The following is a 15,306-nucleotide window of genomic DNA, read 5'->3' as shown; positions in this document are numbered from 1 at the left end:
ATCCCATATTTCCTAATAGTATAAAAAGTAATCTTCTACCAAGACCTAACTGTTTTGAAAGTAGTCTTCTACCAAGACTCGACTGTTTTGAAAGTAGTCTTCTACCAAGACCTGACTGTACGACTATTATTATTCAAATCTAATCTACCTCATCGATTATGTGAATATGACACATAGTAAAGGTATAAATAATATATTAACTGGAGTTTTATATCCTTTTGTAGTTGTCGTATATACAGTATAAGTACTGTAGTATTTGTAATAAGTGACTACTTTTTGTACTATTTTGCCTTAATTGAGGGTTAAGGCATAATGTGATGACTAGATCCCATGCTAAACGCTCCCCTGTCAAGAGATTTTGGGAACCACACGCGACCCCTGCAATGATTGCAAGCCGCGTTAGATCCTGAAATTGTTTCATGCTATAGCACCTTGTTATGTCTGTTCTGTTATCGTGTATTGTAATCGTATTTATGTAAGCTTATTCATGTAAGCATATCTATGTAAACGTATTCATGTAAGTGTATTCATGTAAGCGTATCTATATAAGCGTATCTATGTAAACGTATTCATGTAAGTGTATTCATGGCTTTATATTAAGTCAAAAATAAACAAAACCATTAATTCTCATATGTTAATAGTTAATTAATACCACTAGAAGAGGATCCAGATACACTGCTGGAGCTGCTAGAGCTACTGGACTTGTTGTCTCCTTGAGCAACTTCCTCCTCCACTTTCTTCTCCATCTGAACATCTGTCTCATCAGCTTCTTTAAAGGCATCAACAACAATTGGTTGTGGAATCTGAAATTAGGAAGAAAAATCATGTTTTTTTTCTTTTGGCATATTTCATTACATAAAGGAAAAAAGATGGTGTGAAAGACTCACGTTTTCCTGTACATTTGGTTCAACTTCCATTGTTTCTTGATTGGGAAAATCAGCTTTCCTTTTGTTCTTGCTTAAACCTTTCTTGTAGTTTGTAACGAACCGATCAAGCTCCCATAGAGTTTCAGTATCAAAAGTATCAATATCCACTTCAATTTCATCATCTTTTTGAGACAATGACGGGTTTCGTTTCTTGATAATCTGAACAACATTATCTAGCTTTTCAGAAGGCAGATTCTGAAGGTCCATACTAAGCTTTTGCTTCTCATCATATGTCATTTCCCTTTTGTTGAGTTCCTTAGCCTTTGGTTTCTTTGAAGAAGGAGTTCTACCCATGGTAGAAGGATTCATAGGCTTTGGTTTAGGATCAATGGTTGGAGCAGGTGGAGGTGGAGGTGGAGGTGGCAAAACAATTTCATTATTTACTGCAAGCTTAGACTCACGGATAAAATCTGCTTCTATGAGTTTCCATTTTTCTTGAAAAAAATTTAACAGAAGCTCTGCCATGGCATGAACATCTTGCCCTTTTGGGTTATATGTCATAGCATTGTGAAATGTGAGTCTTACATCTTCTGCAAACTCCATTGGAGAATTATACCAGTTTTTATCCAGACGTGATTTTACAGTTTCCAAATCCATTGGATGCTTAATGATGTCAAAGTAATCATGTAAGCCAAGGGCAAGTGGATCAACAGGTTTATTAAACACCCAGCCATGTTTGTGCTTCATTAATTTCTCAAGCAAAGTACTACAGCTCTTGAACAATTTGTTTGAAAACTTAGCATCAACTCCTCCTTGTTTCTTGCCACTAGGTTTTAATTTCTTGTGGCTCTCAGTTGCAGGGATTCTATCTCTAGCAAGAAGAAAATCTGATTTCCTGTAGAACTGGTTTGCTTTTGGAGTTCTTTTCTCCTTCTCTACATTCTCACTTGTAGTTGTACCCTGAGTGTTCTCCAAAACAGAGATACTTAACTGATTCAAAGGCCTCGACCCTACCTCCTCAATCTTCTTCACCAATCGCTTAACCAGTTCAAGCTCACTAACAAGCTTCCTCTTAATTTCTCTCATCTCTTGCTTCGATTTAGATGTCAGCTGGATAGTAACTCGATTCTCCTGCCTTCGAAATCCAAACTTACTTCCCCCGTTTCCAGGAGGAACCCGAGAACCCATAACTAATACCTGGCTAGGGTTTGCGTCTTCTGAAGCTAGGTTTGAACTGTGAGCCGGTGTTGAATTCTTCTTCTTCTTGTTGTTCAAACCTTTGAAGGACTTTCTACTGAAAATTTTCTCCGAATTCATACATGAAATCCAAAAACCCTGACTCAATCTGCTTTGATTGTACAAACATGTACAAAATACTAGATTTTCATACAATTTTTAAGATTAAAACCAATATTCACACAGCTTCTATAATTTTACACAAACAAAACATAATTAAGTCTGATAGAGTGATAGTAACACACTAGGGTTCCGAGAAAGTACCTTTTCAAATAGATCGAACCCTTATTAACTCATTGGATTCTTCGCTTATTCTTTCTCTCTCTACTCTCTCTCGTTCTCTCTCTCTCTGGCTTAGATTTCGACCATAGACAGGTCCTGAAGGATGATATCGCCACCGATAATGGAGTGAAGGCGTCGAGGGTGGCCCGTCGGAGTGGTGCGGATCGTAGGGCCGAGGTTTTGTGAAGATGACGTGGACTGGATAAACGAACGGATGATCTTGCGAGATTATGAAAGCTGACCGCCATCGTGCGTAATGTCACAAGAATTTAACCACGCGCGATGGTGGCGCGTGTCAATTTCTGAGTATCGAAGCTTTAATAGATGGGCGATTTGGACCCTTTTGAATGATGTGTTGCCCAAAATACTCCCCGAACATTCAATCTGTGAATCAACGAGCACCCAACTTTCTCCGTATACATCTACCATTAAATTTTTAAAAAATCAGAGTATTATTCATATAAAACCCGTATACTATATAAGTTTGATAAAACAAAAAATAAAATATGAAAGTTTAAACAAAAATTTATTTAAACTTGAAATTTTAGATTTAAAATTTAAATTTAAAAGGAAACATATCAAATACTATATGCGTACTAATATTATAATTTATTGGTTATTTTCAATTAAGACAATTATTAATTGAAGTGTAAATATGATTGTTAATTAAGAAAAGACAAAAAAAAAAATGACAAATGAAAAAACACATTTAAACAAAAATACCAAAAATTGATATGTGTCCAAGTTAATGAGAGAGTGACATGTGCCAAAATTATTTTCATTTATTATGGAGGATTGTTTTAACTTTTAAGACTGAAATAACACAAACGCTCAACGCGGTTTACAAATATGTTTTTTTGTGGTTTCTTATAGTTAACTTGGTTAGTTTTTTTATAGTCGATTAACTTGGTTAGTAAAATTGTTAGTATTAGTTAATTAGTAAAATTGTCAATATCCAGATTAGAAATCAGGACCTTCAATTTAAAAGACAAAGTCTCTATCAGGTAGACTAATCCGTATAGGATAAAATTTTATTTTTATTTAAAATAATTTATTAAGTGTAAATTAAAAGAATATTTTACCCATTTGTCTTCTTTTCTTGTTTATTTTTTAAATTTTGCTTGTTTATTATTATTTCTTTTTACCTTAAACTTAAACTTCTTTCATTCTTTGAAAAAAATAGCTCCATAAAGGCTGTTAGAGAGGAGAGACAACAATAATGTTGGGAAGATTCCGTGACCCGTCTTTTTTAGCGTAGAGAGATAATCTTTTGTTGGTCCTAAGTAATGATTCAATCAAGCTATAAAGGAAGAAAACAATCCAATACTTTGAAACTAAAATTTTACTGCTTCAAGAATTAATTTCGTATGTACAAGAGATAATCACGTAACAAAATCTAATTATGAAAACACTCTTGGATTGACTTACCTTCACACAAAAGGTTAACCATATATATATATATATATATATATATATATATATATATATATATATATATATATATATATATATAACCTTAGGTACCCAAACTCACCATAATATGTTGTTTTGTATCATATAATACATTCTAATTGTCTAATGTTCTTATAATTTAACTTCTAACTTGATTTACTTCCATGATTTTTTATAAATTACACATTTATCTTTCTCTTACATAATTTTCATTTTCATCTACAATATATATAGCCTAATAAGTGTTCGGCAAAAAGATGTGATGTAAGAGAAAGATTATACGGAAATTTCGAATATCTTGAAAGTAAATCAACTTAAGATTGAAGTTTATGAATATTATAATGAATTTATCAAACGAAACGACGTATTATGGTGTGTTCGGGTACCTAAGCTTATATACTCTTAAGGGTATATTCACTTTTCCCTATATATATATATATATATATATATATATATATATATAAATGAGTTCAATGGAAAACAAATAACTATGGCAACATCTACCGGAACCAATAATCAAATGACACGTGTCCATTTCTTTCTTCACAAGTAATGTATTGTGGAAATGATGTGTTGTCATGTTTTCATTGGTTCAAATATATATATATATATATATATATATATATATATATATATATATATATATAACAAAACATTAGCTTAACATACAAGTTAGGTACAATTGTCAAAACAATCTCTAAGATCAAGGAGTCCTCAGTTAACATGGGTAACTATATCTTTAGTTGATACTTATCAAGAATAAAGGATTTGTCATGTAGCTCAAGAAGTTCTTTACGTTGTTCGATGTCTTCGAGTAGCGTACTGAGGCCATCAACGTAACATACGTTGAGACCATCAGTGGCAGTGCAAAAATGTACATCATCAAATCTAAGAGTTCTACTCAACAATCTCCTCATATTTGATGATATCGAAACTAATCTATTATACATAAAATAAATTACATGTCACACCCCAAAACGAGAACGATGGAAACGTTCCGAAGTGGAGGACGTCATTTAAAGTATCACAACAATGCAAAGTAGTAAACAAGCGACAACATCATCCATTGCATTAATAGTATAATTGTAATTACAGTGTGTTCTTTCATAGTAATAAACAACATAATGAATAATCAAAATAAAAGACGAGTCTTGACTGCTCCGTCTTCACAAAACCTGGTCGTCATACTTGTCTATTTGTGACCTGAGAATACAAGTTATTTTGAAAGCGAGTATCAACCAAAAAGCTAGTGAATTCATAAGTACTAACGTGTCTTTGATTTATAAAACTTGTAATGAAAGACTTGAAATTGTTTTGAAAGAAAGTTTGTATAAGTATGAAAATGTTTGTAAGTAATTGTAAACGTTTGAAAACCCTAGAAAATCCCATATTTCCTAATAGTATAAAAAGTAATCTTCTACCAAGACCTAACTGTTTTGAAAGTAGTCTTCTACCAAGACTCGACTGTTTTGAAAGTAGTCTTCTACCAAGACCTGACTGTACGACTATTATTATTCAAATCTAATCTACCTCATCGATTATGTGAATATGACACATAGTAAAGGTATAAATAATATATTAACTGGAGTTTTATATCCTTTTGTAGTTGTCGTATATACAGTATAAGTACTGTAGTATTTGTAATAAGTGACTACTTTTTGTACTATTTTGCCTTAATTGAGGGTTAAGGCATAATGTGATGACTAGATCCCATGCTAAACGCTCCCCTGTCAAGAGATTTTGGGAACCACACGCGACCCCTGCAATGATTGCAAGCCGCGTTAGATCCTGAAATTGTTTCATGCTATAGCACCTTGTTATGTCTGTTCTGTTATCGTGTATTGTAATCGTATTTATGTAAGCTTATTCATGTAAGCATATCTATGTAAACGTATTCATGTAAGTGTATTCATGTAAGCGTATCTATATAAGCGTATCTATGTAAACGTATTAATGTAAGTGTATCTATGTAAGTGTAATCATGTAACATGTAATGTATTAGTATAGACTCATGAATGAACTGACTCTTGTGTGATTCCTTGTACTTAGGATAGTAAGTAGTATCTCCTAACTATACCTATTATAGCTACTAGTAATGTACGTGTATAACCGAAAGTATGCCTTTGCTACCCAAAGGTACTGAACTGACTGAGGGAACTTTTATGTCTATATATGTATCCATGATATATAACTAATATTTAGACGACATTCGGACGAATAACCGATACCCTAAAGCCACATCCAAACGAGGAAAAGGAAATAAAGTGAGTTAGCCTTCCTAAGTCCTTTAAACATTACTTGTATAACTATACATATATGGTCATGCATTTGATAATACAAAAGCATAAAAGAAGTTTTGTAAAACCTTTGAAAAGTTTAATACTAAGAAACGATGGCTTGATGTCAGTTTATAAAACGATTTGAAAGTATTTTGTTTGATAAGACAGTTTAAGTATAAGGAAAACCCTTTGTTTGAAACACATTTGTAACAGAGTTTGAAAGGAAACATACAGTATGTAAATCAGTTTGATAAAGAGTTTTAACATGTAAAAACGTTTAAGAAAGTCATTTGAAGAAATATGTTTAGTAAAACAGTTAACGTATAGTAAATCCATTTGCATGCTAGTTATTAATCACATGTGATTGATATAACAACTAGCATGATTCAAATTGTATTCCCCCCCCCCATAAAGCATTTAAAAACATTTAGAAATGTTTAAAAGGTTAATTAAGGGGTATGAACTCACCTGTAGTGAGTGGATCGGATGGAAGTGTTGGACAAGTGTTCGGTGTCAAGTGAAGACTTAAACACACACAATGATCCTAATAACATATGAAGACATATGTAAATATATAATTAGTGATTATAACACTAATTAGACATGTATAAACATCCTAATGTGAGGAAAACACTTTGGTCAAAGTGTTAGGAGGCCATTGGGTTGCAACAAAGGAGTACAAGGCCTTATTGGGGAGTTTATGGTCAATGGACCATACTTTTTGGTGTTTACGGCCCAGGGGAGTTTACTCCTGGCCGTAAACTCTCAATTGGGTCACCAAATGAGGCTTAAAGCTATTATGACTTAAGTGGTTAAGTGCTCCAAGGCTTAAACAAGAGGCTAGGTGGGTTTAAGGTCCAAAAATGACCCTTACATGTGTTTACAGCTTGGGGACCACTTTCCCATGAGTTTACGGCCGTAAACTCATGGTATGAAGTACCAATTCGTTGATTGAAGTCCCTAGTTCAATGTGGTATAATTGTAGACTAAGATCCAAGGCTTGGTAAGGTGGTTAGGTCAACTTTGCACCACTTAAGGGAGTTTACGGCCTTGAGGAGATCCTTGGCCGTAAACTCTCATTCAACCCTCAAAACTTGGTGTTTAAGGTCCTTAATACACCATGGAGGTGATCTAGGTTAGTGTCCAAGTCCAAAAGGGGGACTAGGGTGCCATTTGCACCACTTAAAGGGGTTTACGACCTAAGAAGATCTTGGGCCGTAAACTATTATTCTTGATGAATTCTTGATGTTTAACACATGATCTAAGCATATAACAAGCTAAAGGATGAATACTTACAATGTAGAGGCTTGTAAGGGAGTTCACGGCCCAAGAACACACAAGTGTTCTTGGTGTTCTTGAGGATCTTGAAGATCTAGACATTTTGGAATGATTTCACGAATGGAAGTGTGTAAGATCACTAGATTAAGCTAGATATCAACTTTTTAGGGTAAGAAACACTTACATATTGAAGTTCTTGAAGAAATGGTGGATGGTACTTGAGAGAGAATTGAGATTTGGATATTGAAGTTGTGAAAAATGGTAAAATATGACTAAGTGTCATGTTTATACCCCCTTTTAGGGTTTACACCCGTAAACAACTTTTTTTAGGCCGCAAACTCCAAACTCTCAGAGTTTTGGAACTTTATTGTTGCACAATAAACCCTAGGGCATCCTCTCTCCTGATATCTCCTGAAGTACTAATCTTAAAACCATCAAACTTAATCCAAAAAGCTTGAAAGTTAGCAGAAACTGTTCTAACTTCTATTGAATTGAATGGTTGTGCATAATAGAAAATTTCGGGTTGTCACAATACAGAATATCTAACTTTTACAAAATTTACAAAAAACTATTTATAAATCTTTCACATGTCATGCAACCTCATTTATGAGCTCATGTTATTTGTCCTTCTCTCCCCCCCCCCAAGATGAGAACTATCAGAGATATACCCCCCCTAAGCATATGATTTTCGCCCCCTCGTTGATATTGAAAGTATGTTCACTAAAATAGAAGTTGATTGATAATATGTTTCATTTACGTGTAAATTAACATATAGAGGCAAATTAACATGTATCCGTATACCATAACATAACATAAATCTTGAAAGAAATATTTACCTATTATTCGAATTCATCAACTTAAAACCACCATGACAAATCTAGCGAGCCAACGGGGCATGAGCGAAATGGTGATGATCATCTGGGCCTCCTGGAGCAACCATTTGGAGACTCACACCACGTGACCTTCCCTTGTAATATTCAAGATCTGACAACTTCCACCCTGACTTTCGTAACAAAAGTTGCCTTGAATCGTTGGTTTGCACAGCTTGATTAGTGTAAGAGGTGACACACAAGACTACGAAGATGAGTAGCAACACTTTTGATCCAAGTGTATTTGACATTAGGGTTCATGGGGTTTTTTTTGATTCATTCTTTTTATGAAGACTTTTGTTGAGGTTGCATGGATATATTGACAGTGGTGAGAGAATATATATATACATATATATATATATATATATATATATATATATAAAGAAAGAAAGAGAAAGAGAGAGAGAGAGAGAGAGAGAGAAAGAAAGAGAGAGGTGTGTGTGTGTGTGTTTTAAGTTCAATAAGAGCACTAACTTTTTTAGGATCAATATGATACTTTTTGAACCCTCATTTTAGAGCTTATCGTCTATCAAAAAATATCTAAAAATATGTAAATTTCTTTATTTTCAATCTCTTTCCATATTGATATTCGGAAAAAAAAGATTCTACGAAAATGTGCACCAAATGCATATTTTTTGTAAACGAAAACTCATTTTTTTATAATTTCAACGAATCACCTTATATATTAACATCTTAGACAATCAAGACATTTAAAAAATATCTATGAAAAGTTTTAAAAAAAATGTACATATATGCACAAACACAAATGTGCATGATTTCAACCTTTGTTTTAGAGCTTATCTTTTATCGAAAAATAACTAAAAATATGTAAATTCATTATTTATTAACCTCTTTCTATATTGATATTCGAAAAAAATAATTACGTAAAATGTGGACCATATGTACTTATACATAAAATGAAAATATGCATATATGCACATCTGTATATATACACATTAATGTTGTTACATCTCGATTTCTAAGAATTTGCATTTTCACCATTGGTATGAGAATTATTTACAAATTGGTCCTAAATGGCATTTTTGTAATTTCTGGAGTTGCATGCGTACGCTGGGTGTACCCAAGCATACGCGGGGCGTACGTGGAATGGACCTGAAAACCCTAATATTTAGGTTTGTACACTACTTATTCATCCTTAACTCTCAAGGCTCCTTTCATCCATCAGCCTCCAGCCTCGTTTCGACCCCTACACAACCCTAATCCATTCAAGAGCACATTTGAGCCTTGATTGTACATTTTGGTGTTCTTGAAGGAGGAAGAAGGAAGAAGAAACCATCTTAGAAGAGTGGAGCACTTTGGATCCAGAATCTTATCACCAGTTCGCATCATTTAAAGGTAAAAAGCTCTGAACTTGATGAAGTGTTGATTAGATCTTGTGTAGCTATGGATTTGTGTTCTTTTGGTCCCACAAGCTTGGTATTATGGTTATGGGTTACTTTAATTCATATAAGTTTCCCTTTCAGACGTTTTTGAGTGTTTAGAAGCATAAAAACTTGATCATGGTCATTAGTTTCCTTCCATGCAAAAACTAGGATGTCTTAATGGGTTAAGAAGTTAGGGTTTTTGGTATTGATAACTTAATGGCCATGCAAGACCATAAAGTTGGAACCTTATGGTTAAGGACATCATTTAAGGAGTAGATTTGAATTTTTGGGCAAAAGGCCGCTTAAGGTTAAGCTCTTAATCAAAGGTGTGGCTGGATGGTGCGTACGTTGGCGTACGCAATGCGCACATGGTCAACATCCCGACCTTGGTCAAGCCTTGCATACGCTGAGTGTACAAGCTGAGTACGCAAGGAGTACTCAGTTGAGTCAACTCAGGTGATTTTGTTGACTTTCATCTTTGACTAGATTTTGACCTAGTTTGACCTGGGGGTATTCTGGGTATTTTGAATTTTAATTGAGTTACTAATTTTCATGAATATGTAACCGGTTGAGTTGATATTTTGAGCAATGTCTTATTCAACTATATTTTAGACTGAGAGGTGAGTTTTCTTCACTGTACTTGCGGGTCGAAGGCACCAAGTCCGACCCAATGGATTAATATCATGTTGGATATTGAGTTATGATATGTTGAGTATACGATAGAACTGTTTGATTATCTGATAGTTACTGATATGTGTTAGACTGGTAGATCTTAGGGACTACATGTGATTACTGGTTGTATAATTATCTTTTTGCTGAATATATATATATATATATATATATATATATATATATATATTATTTGTTATATATCGACATATTACGTTGGGGTTGAGACTACTGCTTTGTGCTGTCAGTCAACAAACCGGGGAAATCCAACCGGGAGGTTGTGGGCCACGGGTAATCCAATCGAGAGGTTATGAACCCAATACATGATATGTAGGGTAATCCAACCGGGAGGTTGTGGACCCGTCATGCTAATTTATGTATATTATATGTTGTGTGGTGGTACTTTGGGAGAACTCACTAAACGTTGACTTACAGTTTCAATTTATTGTTTCAGGCACTTCAGATAACTGTGGCAAGGCGAATGCGTGATCGTGCACATCCTTTGGTTTTTATGTTGTTTGGATTTTAGGATACTCTGATTACTAAAACACATTTTTGAAACAATGATTTTGTAAACATTTATGGTTATGGTTTTTTTTTCTGAAAAGTTAAAATTTATTGCGATTCTTGGGATGCTATAAGTTGGTATCAGAGCCTTGGTTTGAGAGAATTGGATGAACATTTGTGTGAATCCAGACACAAAATAGGGAACTGTAAAAGTTTTTTAAAATGGTTTTCAATTTTTTTTCAAAAGTAACCAATGAGGGTTGTGATGCGTACGATCAGTCAGAGCAAGAAAGTATACCCCAAATTACCCTCAATGTTATTTGTTATTATGTTTATGATAGAAAAACATGCTAGTGATAAGCTAGGGATCTTCAGAAATTGCATGATAGAATTGCCTGATATGTGATGCCTGGTAGCCTAGGATTTTCTTTTATGGAATTGACATCATTACTATAGTTTCTTAGTATATGCATCATAGTTTTACATAACTAAGATTCTATAACTTAAGAATGTTTGGTGTGGCCTTATTTCATGTTCTTGTTTGATGAAGGGCTTAGGGTAGAATCAAGTATTCGACTGTCTATAGGATCCAGTGTTATGTATGATTAGCATACACGAGTGCTGCAAGGTTGGTGGAAGTTTCATGGATGAGTATATGTGTGAGCAGTCAGCCATATGAGGCACGATTAGCCACTCTCTAGGGGGTGAGGATAAGATGTATGCGTATCCTAGTTGTTGTATTTCTTTTGGGCGATTGTGATGATCCTTGAGATAAATATGGGTAAGTATAAAATGTAGTATCGGCCCGTACTACTGAAAGCACATGACCCGTATGCGTAGTAAGGAAGTCACAAACCTCGAGGGATAGTCTAACCATGTGGATGTAGCAATGTGTTTTGGGGCATTCTGATGCATTTTGGTTCGGTTAGGCCTGGCAATTGGGTTGGGTTCGGGTTGGCGGGTCACGGGTTGACGCGTTGGCGGGTTGAAATTCAGAAACTCAACCCAACCCATATAATATATGGGTTGGCAGGTTGTCGGGTCACGGGTTGACGGGTAAGAAACATCAACCCAACCCAACCCATATAACCCGTATAAATATATGGGTTGGTGGGTTCACATGTCAGTGGGTCGAACCCAACACGTATAACCCATTTAATAAGCAACACATTTTAAGATGAAATTGAAAAATCCAAATAAAATGAAGTCTAAAAGTCATAAACATTAAACATAAATTCATAAACATCCAAAATAAACATTAAACATAAAGTCATAAACATTCAAATAAAACTCTAAAAATCAAAACATTCACGAAAAGTGCAATTGTTCAAACATACTGTAGAGTGTAGATTGTTACTTACCGTAGAGAGAAAGGAAGGTGGGTCGAAAACGTCAAAGATGACAAGAGTGAGTGCGAACAGCGATGAGCGGATGAGGAGTGGGTGAGGATTGGCCCGATGAGTGATTAAATCGTGAGTTCGTGATGTTGCTTCCTTCGAAGATCGGTCCTTAACTCCTTAATCTTTATCCTTCGTTTGATCGTTCATGAATGTGGAGACTGGAGCGGGTGAGGAACGATTTTTTTATTAAGGCACGCAAATACGTAATGGCTGGCTGCACAAGGACTCAACAGTAACACTCAAGGAGTCAAGGTCAAAGATGGATGACGGGATCATGAGACACAAGCCCAACAGTAGCCCACAACACAATGCCACATTGCCCAAACATATGGCTGATGATATACAAAATTACGAACGAATACCAAATTAAAATTTAAGGATATCATAAATAGAAACTAATAGTATAATATGATGTAAGATTGTTAAAAATTAAAATAAATAGATAATTAAATATATTAGGCAGGTTGGCGGGTTGACCCGCGAACCCAAACAGGTAACCCAACCCAACCCATTAAATAAACGGGTTGGTGGGTTGACGGGTTGGTGAGTCAGAAATCTCAACCCTAACCCGCTTATTTTCGTGTCGGGTTCGTGTCGGGTTACGGGTTGGGTCGAGAGTTGCCACCCCTAGGTTCGGTTCAATATGGAGCTCACAGGAGCATCTGGTTCAATATCTAGAGCTGATGACTAGGATAGGTCAGGGTTGATGGTTGATCAGATGCAAGAGATGATTACCCTTGAGGTGTCTCTGATATTGCAGGAAGAATTGTCTGGTATCGTGGATTAGATTGTTGGCAGGATAATTGCCAAGTTCGAGGAGTGAACTACAGCCTTGCAAACTATAAGGGGGACTGCTGAGATGACTACTGGGGAAGATAGCATGGTTTGATACCATGCTTCGTGGCAGTGTTTCCATATCTGACAGTCTTTTGGTTATGATTGTTCAAGCATGAGAGTGGGTCTAGTGATTGTTTAGCCCTTTGTGGTCATGTTAGTTTGGGTTGAATGGTGCATACCTAAGTGATTTAATTGGTCTTGAGGTCTCGAGGGCCTTACTCGAGGTAGTACCAGTAGAGTTGTGGGACTCAAGATGGAAGCAATTGTTCTGATCGGCTCGAGGATTGTGGCTAGAAGCTGAGTGGTGATAGACAAATTGGAATGTTACTATATACGGCGCATATTATGTTCTTCCAGCTTGTCATGCTCAGAGGAAGGACATAGCGGACTTGTGGCCTTCACAGTTGGGGTGTAGACCCAACACATGGATAGATAGTTGCGGTTTTTGTCAGTATGTATGGCAGTGTGGGAATACAAAAGAGGATCCTCGTGGTATGATTTCCTTGAGATGAGATTAAGGATCTTCTTTCTTTGAATATAGTTAGGGCAAGTGCTAGTTGATTGCTTCAGTTGATCAGGGAAGTGAATTAAGAATGACAACTTCTGTGGTCTTTGATGTATCCCAATTATGAGAGTGATGCCTACTATATATAAGAATGGTCCTCGTGATGAATTGATGGTTGGGGGATTTGTGGAAGAGGTGCTTATGATTGGAAGTTCCCGAGGTCCCGGTCTGAGAGTCAGACTCTTTTGAGTGGCTTGGTCTTTATCTAGAAGGTCATCAAGCAATCTGATATATATATATATATATATATATATATATATATATATATATATATATATATATATATATATATATATATATATATCCTAAGGGTCAGGGATACTATTGGTCTAGGTTAGCCGGTTTGAGTATTTGCTCAGTTTGTAATTCCAATTGGTGGTGGTTCGAACCCTAAGTGGGGGAGAACTGGGTATCCTTCTTGGAGGATCATCGCACTACAAATAAAATTACATTTGGTGACACAAATTTTTAGTGGCAAAAATTTTTGGTGCCACAATGGTTATGTTTTTAGTAGCACATATTTATTTCCGCCACTATAATACCCTTAAATTGATTTTTTTTAGTTTTGATGATCCCGCTCCAAGTTCCCTCCAAGTCTAGATACGCTTTTCACCCCCAAACTAATATCACCTGAGAGGCAACCCTAATTCCCTGTCTCCAGACGCCAATCTTCTCTGCAACCCTAATCTCTCCCTAATCGGCGACCTAACCACCACACACCATCTTCTCCACCACACACAATCGATAGTTCGATACCGCCATCATCACCGTCTGTTCCAATCGATCAATGTTTTCCCTCTAGAACCCCGTCTCCTTCATCCCACAACTTCACTACATCGATTCAATGTTCCCTCATCCTCCATAAGTTCGAATAAAAATTTATGAGCATCTATTTGTGAAGGAAGAAACTCATCCCACTTAGATTAAGGCACTTCTATTTTTATTCGATTTCCCCATGATTCCCCTATTAGTTCGAATCGAAACTTTTGTTTTGGCTGTATAGTGTTGTTTATTTTTATCAGTTGAACGAGATTGAAGCCAACATCACCAGTTGTGCATCCACCAACCTGTAGAATAGACTAGAAAAGGTAAATCTTCCTTTATTTATTTTAATTGCATATATGTTTATGATGTTTTTTTTTGGGAATGTTTACAGTTTTCCTAAGACCTCAAGTTACCTCTATTTTTAGTTCCCATCTGTTTTAATGGTTCCCAATTAGTTGCTCTTTGTAGGCCTGACAATCGTGTCGCGTTCGGGTTGGCGTGTCGCGGGTTGGCGGGTCAAAATATGCCAACCCAAACACGACCCATTTAAATATACAGGTCACGAGCTGGCGGGTTTGGAACATAAACCCATATATGACCCACCAACCCATTTATTTATACGAGTTCACAAGTTGGCGGGTTCGTGGGTCCAAATTTTAGATATTTAAGTCTTAAACATCTAAATGAAAATTAAAAACATTCATAGAAACATGGTACAAACTTAGCCTTCTAGGTTACGACTTATGACCTTAGACTATCCACCACGAGTAATAATGTCAAAACAATCAAATGGTCTATGAATAAATGATATATATTATATAATACTTATTAAATATTAATACTTTATACATAAATACATAAATACATTTAAAAATATAATAATTTTTTATTAAGAATATAAACGGGTTGGCGGGTC

At 35.5% G+C, this 15,306-nt stretch overlaps 1 protein-coding gene across 4 annotated transcripts; it reads right to left on the bottom strand.

Moving 5' to 3' along the window:
* Window positions 1-623: 623 nt before the first annotated feature.
* On the bottom strand, window positions 624-2,691 carry LOC128133188 (transcription factor GTE4-like). Of its 4 annotated transcripts, none has more exons than XM_052770207.1 (3): window positions 2,367-2,691; window positions 888-2,211; window positions 624-803 (listed from the first exon to the last, which is right to left on the bottom strand). In XM_052770207.1, the coding sequence occupies exons 2-3, from the start codon at window positions 2,181-2,183 to the stop codon at window positions 642-644; spliced, it is 1,458 nt and encodes a 485-aa protein (XP_052626167.1). In that variant the 5' UTR covers window positions 2,184-2,211; window positions 2,367-2,691; the 3' UTR covers window positions 624-641. The 4 variants fall into 4 exon arrangements, with proteins under 4 accessions (XP_052626167.1, XP_052626166.1, XP_052626168.1 ...); XM_052770206.1 differs by having other exon boundaries at window positions 888-2,242; window positions 2,367-2,690; XM_052770208.1 differs by having other exon boundaries at window positions 888-2,160; window positions 2,367-2,688.
* Window positions 2,692-15,306: the final 12,615 nt, after the last annotated feature.

The sequence above is a fragment of the Lactuca sativa genome, chromosome 4 (assembly GCF_002870075.4).
Source record: "Lactuca sativa cultivar Salinas chromosome 4, Lsat_Salinas_v11, whole genome shotgun sequence".
NCBI lineage: Eukaryota > Viridiplantae > Streptophyta > Magnoliopsida > Asterales > Asteraceae > Lactuca > Lactuca sativa.
This window is presented reverse-complemented; position numbering and strand designations above follow the sequence as displayed.

What these genes read in the sequence shown, in the direction of transcription:
- LOC128133188 (XM_052770207.1), bottom strand. Translation starts at nt 2,183, where the DNA reads ATGAATTCGGAGAAAATTTTCAGTAGAAAGTCCTTCAAAGGTTTGAAC. An exon ending in AACCAAATGTACAGGAAAAC is followed by an intron (nt 804 to 887) that starts GTGAGTCTTTCA and finishes TCCTAATTTCAG; the next exon opens with ATTCCACAACCAATTGTTGT.